This window comes from Galleria mellonella, unplaced genomic scaffold (assembly GCF_026898425.1).
Source record: "Galleria mellonella isolate WM207_F2 unplaced genomic scaffold, CSIRO_AGI_GalMel_v1 utg171, whole genome shotgun sequence".
Taxonomy (NCBI): Eukaryota; Metazoa; Arthropoda; class Insecta; order Lepidoptera; family Pyralidae; genus Galleria; species Galleria mellonella.
Genome location: NW_026442014.1, coordinates 1386069 through 1403135, shown reverse-complemented (window position 1 = coordinate 1403135; position 17067 = coordinate 1386069). Strand labels below are relative to the sequence as shown.

The 17067-nt window shown below is 35.8% G+C and overlaps 2 protein-coding genes across 3 annotated transcripts; one reads left to right on the top strand and one right to left on the bottom strand.

The window, feature by feature from the left end:
- Positions 1 to 2312: 2312 nt before the first annotated feature.
- LOC113517787 (cysteine-rich protein 2-binding protein) lies at positions 2313 to 14763 on the top strand. Of its 2 annotated transcripts, none has more exons than XM_026902525.3 (13): positions 2313 to 2660; positions 3612 to 3749; positions 5097 to 5245; positions 5976 to 6068; positions 6792 to 6930; positions 7817 to 7946; positions 8518 to 8942; positions 10242 to 10326; positions 10969 to 11159; positions 11514 to 11632; positions 12546 to 12727; positions 13203 to 13283; positions 14651 to 14763. In XM_026902525.3, the coding sequence occupies exons 1-13, from the start codon at positions 2449 to 2451 to the stop codon at positions 14741 to 14743; spliced, it is 2037 nt and encodes a 678-aa protein (XP_026758326.1). In that variant the 5' UTR covers positions 2313 to 2448; the 3' UTR covers positions 14744 to 14763. The 2 variants fall into 2 exon arrangements, with proteins under 2 accessions (XP_026758326.1, XP_052748789.1); XM_052892829.1 differs by lacking the exon at positions 2313 to 2660 and adding an exon at positions 2738 to 2865.
- Positions 13323 to 14664, bottom strand: LOC113517788 (transcriptional adapter 2A). Its single transcript, XM_026902527.2, has one exon. It carries the CDS (start codon positions 14662 to 14664, stop codon positions 13348 to 13350), a length of 1317 nt encoding a protein of 438 aa, XP_026758328.1. The 3' UTR covers positions 13323 to 13347.
- Positions 14764 to 17067: the final 2304 nt, after the last annotated feature.

Genomic DNA, 17067 nt, shown 5'->3' with positions numbered 1-17067 from the left:
TCAATATGTTCTTCTGATTTAGCTTCTTCACTGTCGTGGTATCCTCATTCCTCTACCTTCGGAAGCGATCACTTTCCCCTCATTCTTTCTTTTCCAATTTCCATTCCCTCAAGTCGAAAGAGTGGTCCTCGACTTAAATATAATTTATCAAATGTAGACTGGAATATTTACAAACAATATTTAGATAATAAAATATCGGAGTTACCTATTATTTATCATGGAAATGAACATCAATGTTGTAATGACTTGATAATTAATATGAAGGCGATTGCTGATTTATTATTTCCTGTTAAAAATAGTGCTTCAGGGAAAATTCCCTCCCCACCTTGGTGGGACAAAGATTGTACGGAAGCAATTAAAAATCGTAAAGAGGCTGAAAAAAATTATAATAATTACATGACATCAGAAAATTTTGAAATTTACACCGCAGTTTCACGTTCTACTCGAAAACTACTGAAAAAAAAGAAATTGGAAGGTTGGAGAAGATTTTGTTCTTCTATCTGTCCAGAAGTTAATTCATCAGTCGTTTGGAATAATATTAAAAGATTCAGATCTGCCTTTAGTGATCATACATCACGTTCTGCACTCGATTTAACTTTAGCGAATAAATTTTTAGATCGCCTTGCTCCTAGTTATGTGCCGGAATGCCTTTACAATATTTCTCTATCCGTCTCTGACGAATTATCCGAACTTGAGTCTCCTTTTACTCTTGTAGAACTTAAAGGTGTTCTAGCTTGTATTAAAGACTCTGCACCGGGAGAAGACGGTATACCGTATTCCTTTTTTAAAAATGCTAGCGCTGCGACATTAATTTACTTTTTAAATATAATTAATTCCATAATTATTTCGGGAAATATACCTACTTCATGGAAGTCTCAGATTATTATACCATTTCTAAAGCCTCATAAACCACCTTCTGAACCATCTTCATACCGTCCTGTTGCACTTTCCTCTGTCTTACTAAAGCTAGCTGAACATTTAGTGAAGAACCGTCTAGAATGGTTTTTAGAAAGTAATAACTTACTATCCCCGAACCAGTTTGGTTTTAGGAAAGGTAAGAGCACCTTAGATAATGTGAGCATTCTTATTTCAGATATTCATATAGCTTTCTCACAAAATTTGTCAATCCTCTCAGCCTTTTTAGATATAAATGCTGCCTATGATAATGTAATAATTTCTATTTTAAAAACTAAATTACAAGCTTTAAATGTACCGGTAATGCTTTCTAATTTCATTATTAATATTTTATCAGAAAGAACAATACATATGGATCTAGATGAAGATACCAAATTATCTAGAACAGTATGGAAAGGCCTTCCACAAGGATCTGTTCTCAGTCCAATTTTATTCAACATATACACATACGATCTAGAATCATTCCTTGATAAATCCGTCAAAATTTTACAATATGCTGATGATCTCTTATTATATTTTATTGCGAAGTCCATAGAATCTGCTTCTGCCAAATTATCTGATTCATTAGATTTGTTAAAAACGTGGTTAGATGCAAATGGTCTTAATCTTTCTGTAACCAAGAGTAGTGTAGTTTTGTTTTCAAGAATGAGATCACCGCAACAAATTAAGGTGCTTTATGATAACTCATACATTCCTATAGACTGAAATAAAATTTTTAGGTATCATGCTAGATAATAAATTAACAGGTCTGTCCCACTGTAATTATATTTCCACGAAATGTGAGCGTAACCTCAACATTCTTAGGTGCCTTGCTGGAGTTTGGTGGGGAGCACATCCCGTTTCACTAAAACTTGCTTATAATGGTCTTATAAGGAGTGTCATTGATTATGGAACTTTTTTGTTAGCTCCAGGAAGTTCATTTGCTTTTAAGAAATTGGATTTAATTCAATCAAAGGCCTTGAGGATTATCTCTGGAGCAATGAAATCAAGTCCAATCAATGCTTTACAGCTCGAAGTCGGTGATCCACCTTTGGTTTTAAGAAGGCAATATCTATCTGATCGCTTCTTTTTTCGTTGTTTACAATTATCTGATCATCCGCTTATTCAAAAGTTATCTCAACTACATATCTTTATTTCGTCTTCATCTTATTGGAAACATAAAAAACCTCCATGTTTAATACAAAGTTATGAAAAATATAAATCCATAGAATCTCCCACTTTTACATCGTCCTGTTTTCCCATTTATAAATGCTCATATCAATCTTTAGTTTTATCTCCTAATATTAAATATGATTTTGGGTTATCAAAAAATGATTCAGAATTGAATGCCAAATTTATGTTTATAACTGACATTGAATGGAATGAATGGCACTACATCTTTACTGATGCATCAAAACCAGACGTCTGACGTCAAAACTGTCACAATCACTCGCAGGTCATTGCGGTTCTGTTTTTGTATATGTTGTAAACAACACTTCGCTTAATCGTAATTCTATTTCTAATTTTTTCAATAAATTTAAGCTCATATAAGACATGCAACCATTGTGTAAATATTGTAATGCACCCGAAAATAAGCAAGACAAACCTGGACTGGAGTGTATAGTTAAGAAGTGTTTCGTACACCTGAGTTGTTTGCGGAGGCCGGGCACACCCGGTGACTTTACAAATGATGTCTTCTTTGAATTTACTTGTGAAGACTGCTCCACAGAAAAGAAAGAGATATTCTACCGCAACAAGTTCCCTTGGTAAATTATATTAGTATGAACCTAATAATATTAGAGTGAGAGTACAATTGATAAAATAGAAATAATCTCTGTTCAAATAGACTTGCTTACAAGAGAGAGAGCTGCTTGCTTGAGAAGAGTTCTTCTCAACAGATAGCTACATTCCGAACTCGACAGTTACTCTTTTCAGTTTATTTATGTACAAGATAATTTTACATTTTTATAGGTACTATATTGTTACTATATTTATTTATAACCCATATCTCCCTACAGGAATTTAATTTTAAGCTATTTTGCCTTGTGCTACTGTAATTTATCTCTGTTAACCACCTTTTTCAACATCTCTAGCGATGACAGTATTCTTAGTCTATTATTACAGACACTGCTTATCTTTTTTTTATTATATTAAAATTTGTTTGTTACTTAATTACACATGTACATGTACATTTAATTAATTCATGTAATAAGTATTTATTGCCACATTTAATAAATTGTTAAACTTAAAAGAAAGGCTTGATTTTACTCTGGAGAAAATAGCAGCTTTAATAATGACAAAATTAATATGAAATCAACATGATAAACAACAATCAACATGAAAAAAACAACTTTCTTATCAACATGATAAGAAAGTTGATTGTAAAAACAATTATCAACAATTATAATATGCATAAAAAATACAGATAAATTAAGAAACTCATTTGTTTGGAAGTTACTTGATAATATTTATAATGAACATGTATAATTATACATCTTTCTGTGTGACCCCAACATAGAATAGGCCTTCCTTTCTCATGGTTGTCATAAGAGGCTAAGGGAGAGGGCAGCAGCATCTGTCTTAAAACATCTCGTAAAGCATAACTGTGCTTGTCAATCTGCCTGCCAAGTATGGCAACTCCTAGCAAGACCCCCTACATGGAGGCTTATGTTCAGCAATGGTCAGTTAAAATCTGATATGATCATGTATAATTTCAGGGTAAATGTGATCCTGTTGACGCTCCATCACTTGAATAGACAGTCATACGGGATCAGCAACAATGGTTTCTTCCACTACAAGATTCACATTTGCTCCTTCATTGATAGACACTGGCATCTCCTTTTTGGAGCTCACACGTAAGTTTGTTTAAATCAATTGGAGCTAATTACGCAGAAAATAATCGACCGATTAGAATTTACAGTTTGCAGAGGTATAACACCTGAGTCCTCAGGAATGGCAACGCATGGGGGTATCGTGGGTGAAACAATGTTATGTCTATGGGCAATGATTACCACTTTCCATCATGTGGCTCATCAACTTGTTTGTCATCCTAAGTTGCATAAAAAAATCAAATATTTACAAAAATACAAGTTATTATCATGTCCACGTCTATGTCACATTCTAGCCATAGAATTTACAAATTTAAAAAGAAAACAGCCATTTTCTATTGAATAGCCACATAATAAATAAAATAAAATATCCCTGCATAGAATAGGCCACCCAATCCTTTCCCGTGGGTGTTCTAAGAGGCGACTAAGGGAGCTTATGAAGGAGAGATGAGCATCGGTGTTTCCCATAAAACATCAACAAAACTCAAACTGCAGTTGCCAGCTTGCCTGCCAAGTGTGGTAATTACTGGCAAACTCCCAATTATGGAGAAGCCTATGTTCAGCAGTAGACAGTAACAGCTGATACAACAACAACAAATAAAATAAAATAACCTTTTATTCAAACATATAACCTTAATAAAATTATACATATAAAATTTCATTATTTTAATAAAATTTATAGGTGATGGTATTAAATAAAAAACTTATTTTCGCATGTGGGGTCAGCTAAGCCCTTGCATGTCAACCCATTGGGACTTTTTGTGCTTCCCCCTGCCTTATACCATCATTTCATATATCCTATGTGTTACCTTAATGATATACCGCGGTTTAAGATATCTGTAGTCCCCTGGCTCTGGATAAGCTGTTCCCAGTAGACACATACTTGACAACGAATCGCAATTGCACATCAAGTGATCCATGGATTCCAATTTTTTACCGCACAATCTGCACAGTGTGTTCGAAGATAGACCCATCAAAAACTTTACTTAAAAACAAGTCTATTTATTCTATATGTTATTACTATTATTTTATCTTATAACATTGAAACCTTCAAGAGAAGAGCATATTCCTTCGAGAAAGGCTGCCTGCAATTTTTTTTATATAATTTTTCTTATATACAATGTGTCTATAGGTGGCAGTAATCACATACTATCAATTGAGCTGCATGCTCGTTTGCCCATTATTATAAAAAAATTTAATTGCATATCATGCGCCACACTCTGTTATATATAGTATATATGTATCTGTTATATCCATGATACTCTTCATTTCACCTATAGGTGATGATTACCAATTTCCATCAGGTGGGCTGCCAGCTTGGTTGCCATTCAGTTGCTATAAAAAAATTAAAAAAACATTTGTACTTTTTTGTAGTAAACAGAAGAAGAACTGGGTGGGAACGATAGCTGGTGTTCTGTCCATATACAATAATCTGCTGTTCCAGTCTGGGTCTGTAGCACTCGGTGAGACTGGCTGGTGGAAACTGCTGCATAACTTCTCACCAGCAGTTGCAGCTCATATTGGTAATTCTCATAATATTCTATTCTATTAACTTTAATTAGGATCCTAAGTATTCTATGTATTTATCTGAGGGTCCAAATCGTATATAAACAAGTTGTAAAAATAATACATTTTCTAATTAGCAAATTTAATTCATATCTGGTTGCATTATCAGTATGTTTGCATTTCAATGAAGAAAATTTTTTAATTTTTTAAACATAAAACTGCCATGTCTACTCAAGTTGTTAACAATTCCAATGACAATAGGATTTTTTTTTTAATTAAGTATAATTATATTTTTAAAACTGCCTAATATTGATATGCTCTTTTGTATGTGTCAAACATTTTTTTTTTATGCTGATTCATCTGATTGTATGATAATCTCGGAAGGTTCTACAATCAAATTGTTTAAATTAATATAGAATTAACACAGGAATAAAGCTTTTCATTTACAAGAGAAGTTATCAAAATTTAAATAGTCGATAATATCACATAATAAAGCCCGAAAGTCAAATGGTCTGCAGCATTAAGAGGAATATTCATAAACATCACCAAAACCTAACTGCGGTTGCCAACCGCCACGACAACTACTGGCAAAACCCTACAATATTATGTGGTCTAATTTCAACAGTGGACAATCAAAGGCTGATATGATGATGACGCTAATAACCAGAAAACAAATCCAACCTATCCCCTCTTTGAAGTAACTTCAAATGGTAGATTGATAAATATTACTTCTTTATTTCCATACAGTACAAGGACTTGCCAAAGACAAGCCGAAAGGACGTCCAAAGAATCAAATGGCTCTGACCAAAACCATTTTTCTCGACAAAGTTTTGGTTATGGGTAAGTTATCACATTGTTATTTGACATTTACTATTTTTTTTTCAATGGATAATAATGGAATGATGATTCGGTAGCAATATATGCTGGTATACAAATGAGGGTGAAACCTACCTACTATGGTGAGGATGAAAAGGCCGGTTAGTTAATCTATCATGACAAATTTACCTGGAATTAGGCATAGATTATTAAATTCCAATTTCTAACAATCCCTTTCCTCCATCCTCCTACTGGTTACCATCCTTTTAACGGAGTGACCCCAAAGAAACGTGGGTCGAAAAAGAACAAAAAATTTTTTGTGCCTCCCTTGCATTCAGCAATTGAGTTAGGAGATTATGGGAGAATTCTATTTCATTCATCAAATTTCTGTCTTAAAATGTTTATAGCATGAGTATATTTATTAGCAAGAGTAGATAGAGAAGTATAAGTAAGCTGAAGGGGCAATGGACTGGTCACATAGCTCGAAGAACTGACAATCGATGGGGAAGAATGGTTCTTGAGTGGCAAACGCAGAGCAGGACGACTCTCCCAACTACTAAGGAGTGCATTGCTGGAAGTCAATGGATGCAGGTGATTAAGGACTGTTCCTTATAGCAGTCTATGGTGGAGGCCTATGTCCAGCAATGGACGGATAACAGCTGATATGATGTTGACGATGAATAGATTCTTCGTTTTATGTACCACTAATGACTTCACCGTGTATATCGCCTTCCTTAAAAATTGTAGGATATGGCCATTTAGTAAATGATGAAGAACCTACTCCTGCGCCTGTGAAGCCGGCGCCGTTTAAAAAACGACGGCTCGACACAGAGGGTTCAAGCTCCGTGTCCATGTCCTACAATGATCAGCTCGACTCTGATAACAAGTAGAAAAGAATATTTATTAATTGCATTTATTCCATTCATCATTCTATTCATTCATTCATTCTTGCATTCCATTCATTCATTTCATTCCTCCACTCCATTCATTCCCCCATTCCATTCATTCCCCCATTCCATTCTTCTCCCATTCCATTCTTCTCCCATTCCATTCTTCCCCCATTCCATTCATTCCCCCATTCCATTCTTCCCCCATTCCATTCATTCCCCTATTCCATTCATTCCCCCATTCCATTCTTCCCCTATTCCATTCATTCCCCCATCCATTCTTCCCCCATTCCATTTATTAACTAGTTCCATTCATTCATTCATTCATTTCATCCCATTCTTTATGTCATTAATCAAGCGACTTCAAAAAAGAAGGAAGTTCTCAATTCTGTTGTATATATTTTTTTTTTATGTTTGTTACCTCATAACTCCATCATATATAAACCAATTATTTTTTTATACGAAAGTATATACTTTCAGATTGGTCTCACAGACATTTCATCAAAATCGATTCAATAGTATAAGTTTTTAAATCGAAATAACTGGTTTTCACACGAGTAAAGTCTGTTTTTTTTTTTATTTTGTGCAAAAAAAATTACATTACTTGCAAAGTGGAATGGCAAACTAGGTGACGACCTAGGGATATGTTTAGTAACCCGAATAAATGCTAGACATAAGTCTCCCTATAAATATTTTTTTTAATGTTTCTGTTTGTTCAAAAAAATTTTCTGTTTGTTTGAATCGAAGCATTTGGCGTTCCATTGTTTCTGCCTACCCTAATGGGAGACAGGCGTGACAGATATATATATATATATATATATATATATACATATATATATATATATATATGTATGTATGTATGTATGTATGTAATTTTCTGTTTAGTTTTACCAGAATCGACGATCTCTACAGCGATGATTTACCACTGGTCTCCAAGGATGGCTCGCATTCCGACGTGGAAAACATCTTCAGAGGTTTCGACTTTACTCCGGCGGTTGAAACTGTGCCTTTACATGTAAGTAATAAAGGTGATATTTGACTTACATACGTAAGGGGAAATTAATGAATTCACGCGTGTTTTTGCCATTTCCGTCAATTGTTTTGTCTTCATCCGGAAGTCTTCTTCAGAGGACGCTTAGCGTTTTGTGTCACAGCGTCTCACCTCGCACTGTGACCGCAGCTCGCGTAGCCTGTGATAACTTCGGTGTGAAAACAATTGTCGAAAATGGCGAAAACACGCATGAAGTCATTAATTTTCCGTTATATATGTATATAGACATAGGACAATTGTCATTTCACCGAAAGAATAATTATTAGAAATTTTGTCTGTTAGTCTGTTTGCAAGTTTATGTATGTATGTTTGTTCCAAAATCAAGCAAAAACCACAGCACCAAATTGAATGCGATTCACAGTGGTTTTCCTAAAGAACTGACTTAATATCTGGTGTATGTTTGACTTAATACTCAATCTTGATGATTTTGAAATGGTTTATTTATTTAGTTTTCCTATTTTTGAAAATTGCCTTTCCTTTGACAGGTAGCAGGCAAGTTAATAGTAATATATACGTTACACGTCATTTCCTACAGGATCCAATATTACAGAGCGACTCATCCAGCATCCACTCGCTCCAGCAAATGCTTGGCTACGATTCAGACTCCAGCCACTCACCGAACTGCCAACCCGAAGTCCAATCCGACTGCGAGATCAAAAAGTCCGAACCCATAAGACCGAAGAAAACCACAGAAGACAAACCGTATGACAAGAGAGAATCACTATTCTCAACCGAGCTGAACTCCGTAGATATGCCATGGGTGGACGAACCTCCGGAGACTCGAAGTGATCTGGTGGAGATGACACAGTATGAAGAGTTGCAGCTTCTAAAGCAGGTGGAAGGATTAATACCAAAAGTCAAGGATGTTAACAAGAAAGCTGAGTTGTACAGGTTAAAAGCGAAGCTCTCGTTGCGCAGGCTGAAAAGGCACAAGCATTTGCCACTTTTTGATCTTGATAAGTAAGTTTATGTAATTTTACTAGTGTCCGACCGAACTTTCGGTTTCGGTTTCGGCCTTAGTTTCGGTTTCGGCCAAAATTTGGCCGAAACTTTCGGCCGCGCCGTAACTTTGTGTGTGTGTTTGTGTTATTTGTGTGTTTAACTGAAAGTTTTTTTTTTTTTTCTAAGTTTACTTCCAAGAGTAAGTCATAATTTTAACAAGTTTTTACATATAAATATATATGACATATTTGTTACACACTTTAATTAGTGTTTATTATTACCCTTTAACTATCTATGTGTTTGTTTAAATAATTGTGTAAAAATACACTAGATTTCAGTATAGAAGAGAAATTTTAAATATGTTTCAGTAAGTTTCGGTTTCAGTTTCGGCCGTAAATGAGACCAATGCCGAAAGTTCGGTTTCGGCTGTAAAACCTGTTTCGGTCGGACACAAAATTTTACTATTGAGATTTCGTTTAACCGTCAACCATATGATTTTAGACATAGTACATTTAAATACATACATATAATTGTTAACAGAGATTTAAAAGAGTGACTGTTGAGTTTCTTGTGGGCTCTTCTCAACAAATAACAATTTTCTGAAGTCTGCGCTATCGGTATACACCTGCAGGGTACCAGTGAAAGATGATAGGTGAGGACGAAGCAGGTCAGTTAGCCCATCGTGACGAATTCAACAAGCATTGTTCACGATGGTTTCCAGGGGGAACCACGTGGACGTCGACCTAATAGGGCATATTGCTAGCAATGGGGCTGTCAAACTCTATTGCTAACAAATCCCTTCCCCCCCCCCCCTCATAAGGGGTAGGCATATGTCCAGCAGTAGACAGTTAATGTCTGATATGATGATAAAAATGATGACTATCCTAAATGATATATGTATAACAATAAGTCAAGATTTTTCTATACGTACTATGAATATACTGTGAAATCCTGAAAAGAGTGAACGAGAAAAGAACATTAATTAAAACAATAGAGAATAGAAGAGGCAAAATGCTGGACCACCTTATACGACATGATGATTTTTTAAGAGCATAGTAGATGGAAAAATAGAGGGCAAAAGAGGAAGAGAAAGACCGAGGAATGACTACATGGGACAGATAAAAGAAACACCAGGCGTTATGTCGTATAGGGAGATAAAGGATATGGCCTGGGATAGAGCTGACTGGTAGAAGATGCATGAATTAGTTGCACCGACAAGAGGAAACTCTTAAATAAAAGAAGGACTATGAATATTTGCCAAATTATACCAAATAGTGTACCTTCTCCATTTTTAACTGCACACAATTTATATTACAGGACTGTGAAAATACTAGGTGGTTACGTCACTGAAGATTCCAGGGTTGTCAACGCGGAAAGAGTTCTAGACAGATTCCAACAAACAGTAAGTAGCTTTTCTTTTATTTATTTATTTATTGTTTAACCTGCATTTTATAGATAATTAGACACCAACACACTACAGGCAGTTGTAATCTGTATACATATCAATTTATTTACATCATTTAAACTACTTTCCATCAGGCCGTCCGCTTGTTTACCAGAGGGAGACTCTGTACAAAAGTCGATTGCTTGGACACCTCTGTACCATTCGTGTTTCAACCGTGAAGCAGTTGTGTTTGCATGGCTGTGTTTCGCTTTGAAGGGCATGTTTGTGTGGCAGTGAATTTACAGGGTACAGAGGAATATCACCTAAGTCCTCAGGAATGGCAACGCGTGGGAGGTATCATGGGCAATCAATAGTATACTCTGTTATGTCCACGGTACTGATCATGTCTATAGACGACGGTTACCACTTTCTATCAGCTTGTTTGCCATTCTAAGTTGCATTAAAAAAAATATTAATTAGCTAGTCAAATAGTTTTCTTTTAAATCGTGTGTTGATCAAACTTTTAATATTATTAGACAATTTATTTTATATTTTAATCGCCATGCAGTAACTATATGGGCATGAATATGGGCATTAAGGATATGGAGGTGACCTTCGCTTAGTGAACTTCATAAGTAGGGAAATGTTCTTGTTTTCCAGTATTTGATAGATAACCTATGCGGTACCATAGCCAGCACCAACTACGGTACGCTGGTGGTGTCCCGCACGGAACCAACGCCCTTCCGCTCGATGTACTCGGGCGCGATGCTCAAGCCGTACATACGCCGCGACGCCGAGTCCTCGCCCACGTGGCTCAGGCTCATGGACGAGCTTCTCAGGCGGACCAACCGGTGACTGACCCTTATACATCACTATTTTTAATCAATTTAATAAGGAGAGATGATAAGTGAAGATGAAGTCAAATCAGTTGGCCCATCGTGACGAATACCAAAAGAATTAAGTCACAATGGTTTCCAGGGGAACCGCGTGGAGGACCTCCTAATAGGATATATTGCTAGCAATGGGGGTGTTACACCCCATATTAACAATTCCATTCCCCCTTCCCAGTCTTAGACCAATATGATGCAAGCTATAGAGCGTCAGGAGCCACTCTTCAATAAGGGATCACGTCATTCGACGTCGATAGTTTTATTCAGTGTACTGGATTCCGAGCTTCTCAAGATAATAAAACATTTAAAATGCAGGCACGTGGAAAACTACAGGCCACCCCCGCGAGCCACCATAGACTACTCGTACGTCCGCCCACAGCACATCGCAGCTGTCAATAATCTATGCGCGCAGTTCTTCTGGCCAGGCATAGACTGTAAGTACATACAGCCATGTTCACTTATATTTTTTTTACAATGGAGGCACGACGAAAATTTTGTTATTTTAAATACATATAGAGGTGAAATATATGCAATAATATATATGTATTTTATCCCTACTGTCTATTAAATATATATACATATATATTCCTAAAACATGCAATTATAAAATTGTTAGATATATAAAGAAATACGTATGCTAACTAGACAAACAAATTACGATGTTGACAGCTTGCTCAAATAAAAGTCCTTAAATTTTGTTTTAAAATTTGGCAAACGTTGTATATTTCGTATAGAGAAGCTGGTAGACCATTCCCTTGTTGTAGAGCTTGCACAGTAAACGATTTGTCGTAAAAAACTAGAGGAATATACATCATAGTATATTCCATGCTAAGAACAAGGAATTACATAGGAGTGGTAAAATTGTCAATTCATAGCAGGCTAGTGTATAGAAAATGTTATACGGCCGTATAACCCTACCAAATGCAGATACAACGTGCTCGCATACTTTCTACATAAACTGTGTCGAATATATAATCTAGTAGGGTAAAATTTGTTATTGTCAATAATTTAACATATCAAACATTTTCTATACACTAGCCTGCTATGAATTGAGGAAAATAGCAACTGAGGGTGTACCTTTTGTCCTCTTTTTACTAATTATATTTGCATAAGAAGAAAGGAGGCAACCATATAATTTACAGTTTTTATTATATCATTTCTTCTATGGAATTCCTTGTTCTTAGATACAATGATATAATCCATGATGCTAATCATGTCTGTTGGCAACAGATACCAGTTTTCATTAGGTGGGTTGTGAGCTTCTCATTTCATGTTGAATGTAAGAAACTACAGGTTATCTTAGGTGCTTGAGACAGGCTCACACTTGACCAGTATTTATGTTACCAGTGACAGAATCCCTCCAGTACCCCGAGTTCAGCTGCGTGGTGACGTACCGGCAGTTGGTGGTGGGCTGCGCGTTCCTGGTGCCCGATGTGGGCCCCAATGAGGCCTACATCTCTTTCGTGCTCACCAGGCCCGAATGGAGGAACGCCAAGATTGCTTCCTTTATGCTCTACCATTTATTACAAGTAAGATACACTAGAGCATCCTTTCCCAAAGTCCGATAACGCCCCCTTGTGGGCGCTGCAGGCCTATAGGGGGGCGGTATGAGACCCAGAGTAGATACCAGAGGGAGACTTTGTACAAAAGTCGATTGCTTGGGTACCTCTGTCCCATTCGTGTTTCAACCGTGAAGCAGTTGTGTTTGCATGGCTGTGTGTCCGTTTGAAGGGTGGGATATGGTGATATAATTTACTGGGTACAGAGGAATAACACCTGAGTCCTCAGGAATGGCAACGCATAGGGGCTATCATGGGTGAAACAGTATACTCTATTATGTCCATAGTACTGCTCATGTCCATAGGTAACGGTTACCACTTTTCATCAGGTGGGCCATCAGCTTATTTGCCATTCTAAGTTGTATAAAAAAAAAGTCTATTACTGTGCTGGCCAATTGACTTTTTTTTTTAATTTATTAACCTATGTATGTTTTTTTTCTTCTAGACATGCTCAGGCAAGGACGTTACTCTACATGTGTCGCCAACTAATCCAGCCATATTTTTGTATCAAAAATTTGGATTCAAAGTGAGTATTTACTACTTTTTATGATTTAAGGGACAATAATGCAAATTTATTGTAAACAAAATATTTATTTTAACTGATTAACAATATAACCTTCGGTAACAAGATAGTCATATATTTTTCTTGTTTTATTCACATCGATCTTAACTATCCGTCTAGCATCCATTAAACGTAAGAATCCCTTCTTACCGTTCTCGGCTACAAGTTGGTATTTGATCTCTAAATAATTTTTAGGTATAAGCCTCAAATTTGAACACAATATTTTCTCAGAATCTGTCAAGATGTGGAATCCAGGCAGATCCATTATTTCCAATGGCAACATTGGTCTTTTTATCTTTTGTAATTGGTTTTCTCTTTCAAATATTTTGTTCTTTAATGGCGACTGACGATCAAACTTCTTCGCCATAACAGATGTTACATACTTTTGTTCCTTTAATAACAAATCATTCTCAAGTTTCAGTTGTTTATAAAGCTTTGCACTGTACAAAGTTCTGATCCCTATCTTTCTAGCTTCCCCTAATCTTGTTAACTTCTGCAATAACTCATATTCTAAACTCAACGACTCCATGAATGCATCAAATTGCATCCCTGTCATGAACTGCATGAAAGATGTTAACCTCTCACACTTGTGCCTACCTAAAGTCGGATTATACTTTTGCAACCACGAAACCAATTTATTTGGCATTATAAGTCCATGATTTTGTATTATCTTGTACCTTCTCTTACGTTCTCTAAGTCTTGTGTTTAAAGCATTAGCCAATGCTATTTTCAATGAACCCATAATTTCATCCTCATCATCAGAATAATCATCTTCTATATTAAACAAACTTTCAGCATAATTATCGTAACTCAACTCGAATTCGGATCTGTACGCATTGTAACCAGCCAAATGTGGATCTGACTGATTATTCCTTGGGGGATTGGTACTTATTTCAGAGCTGTACAGATATGGAATTACGGGTTTAGGGAATAGAGACTGCTCGGTCTCTGGTAAAAGTTTCAACTCTTTGTACTGAACATTCTCTATATAATACTTTTTGTAGTGCTCCTGGCATTCTAGCTTTGACCGTGTGTGCACACTTTTGGATATGTCCTCCCAATTTCCATATCCATATGTAGATAATGCGGAGAGCAGTTTGCATTCTTCCTTCGCTGACCAGTTACAGTTCTCAAATAAAGGAATATCATTTTTGCGCACGGCGTACTTGTGGTCATTTTTGTGTGGCCCAACTTCTTTGCCGGATGCGAAGCACTTAGTACACAGATTAGTTTCACATTCCCCACACTCTATATACGGTTCGTGCGCCACTTCGGCACACACATCGCACTTTGTTTGCAGCAAATCACCAGACATATTTACTTGTCCGCAGGTCGAGGAGCTCATACAAGACTTCTACGAGAAATACTACGATATAGACTACAAGGGATGTCGACACGCCTTGTTTCTAAGACTCATTAGATAAAGTGTTATGAAAGTGAAAAATTCGTTTTATTTACCTAATAATAAAGATATTCATTTGTAGTAATTTTTTTAGAAACTTTTCTTTTCTTGCACTAAATTTCGAAAGAAGTAACACGCCCACAAACTATAAGCGTATTAAAATAACACGAGCAAACTTGAACTTTCATTGAAATTAGTGAGATATACGCAGAAACATAACGAATACGTAGACAGTACTCTTGATATTTAGTCCTTTGCTACTGTAGACGATAAATAAAATAAGATTCTATACTTTTAGTATATGTATATAACTAATATACACATCGCTGACATGTAAATAAATAACCACACCAAGAGCAGAGAGTAGACTTTTTTTTTAAACAGAGAGTAGACAACCGGGCTGGGTTACTGAATGCAAATTTTAATTTTTACCTAAAAGTCAAATTATTTTCTCCAAATTTATAACATTTTCAGGATTTTACCCTATAACAAAGTTTTGCCATATGCCATAAAATAAACGACAAAAAAGTCATTCCTTCTGTTTCTACTTTTCCCTGTCCTCTTTCCGTTATGTAGCTTCAGTCATATATTTTACTGTAATTATGTATCTTATATATTTTTATAGATTTTACTATTAAAACTACTACTTAAAATTTTTTAAAAAAATTTGCCAAATTTGTCCAAGCCCATTTCACTTTTCCCTAAAAATTTTATTTCTCCAAAATTACTCGATTATAAAAGCCTTTACTCAAAATTGCGGAAAAATAACCATTCTGGCAACGCTGCAATCGGAAGAGGGAACTTTAAGAGGTGGCACAATCCTTTTAATAACGTAATTCGGAAAATACCCTATGCATCCACTTTAAATCAAATTCAAACTATCAATAAAAAAAGAATTAATAATTATAATATAGAAAAACTATTTATCATAATATCATAAATAGTTTTTTATTAATAATATTTTTCTAAAATATTATTATCAATTGGTATACATAAAAGACCTACCTACCTTGTAACAGAATTATGTACAATTTCCTAGCTACTTCTTGCATAGATTAGATACAAAGATTTTATGTTTAAAGTGACGTGAATCTGATATCACAGTGACATTGATCTGTCACACATACACTCTTTAGTGTTGCTAGCATACAAAGCAAGATTAAACACTTCGACAATGTTGCACTAATCATAAACATTAATAACAATGTAGGTAATTTTCTTAAATTACATTCTATTATAGTTTTCATCATTGTATATAATAATATGTTGGCAAAATTGATAGCAGTGATTTTTTTAATATAAACTTGTTTATCATGTAACCTATTGAATAATAGGAGTTAGAATCTTTTATCTTTGCCAAAATAGTCTTTACGTAAGTTGTTAAATGCATTGAAAGAAGTTAGTGGATGTTAGTGGTGGCTCGGGACCGTTCCTTGTAACTTTATGGGGGAGGTTTATGTTCAGTAGTGGACAGTTACTAGGAACTAATATGATGATAAAACTGTCGAAATGTCACTATGTCATAAAAAGGTACTCACTGCATTTTCACGTCCTTTTTTTACTCAAGTGATAGTGAAAATCGTAAATTTTTCGGTATACATACAATATACATTGTAATATATATTTGAAGATGCAGCTTATACAGCTTATCAATATGGCGAATTGGTGTGCTTAACAATAATGGAGTATTATTAAATATATATTTTAAATTATGCTTTCTTTGCTTTATTATTATATGTCTGTGGTTACTAACAAAAAATTTTTTTGAAGTTTTTTTTTTTTTTTTTACAACACAGGGGGCAAACGAGCATGCGGCTCACCTGATGGTAAGTGACTACCGCCGCCCATGATCACCCACAACACCAGCGGCATTGCAGGTGTGCTGCCGGCCTTTTAAAAAGGAATATACTCTTTTCTTGAAGGTTATGTTGTCGTATCGGTTCGGAAATACTGTTGCTGGAAGTTGATTCCAAAGAATGGTTGTGCGTGGAAGAAAGTGCCTTGAAAAACGCACGGTGGAAGACCGCCACTCGTCCAGATGATTGGGATGAAACTTTAGTTTGTGGCGGGTTGTACGGTGGTGAAAATCAGCAGCAGGTATCAATCCGAACAATTCCTCAGAACACTCCCCATGATAAATTCGGTAGAAGATGCACAGAGATGCAACATCTCTGCGCAGTTTCAGTGGGTCGAGTCGGACAGTAAGGCGTTGACTATCGATAATTCGAGCCGCCCGACTTTGAATGCGGTCTAACGGAAGGAGTTGGTACTGTGGCGCTCCTGCCCACAGGTGAGAACAGTATTCCATATGCGGCCTGACTTGGGCTTTATATAATTTCAGGCGGT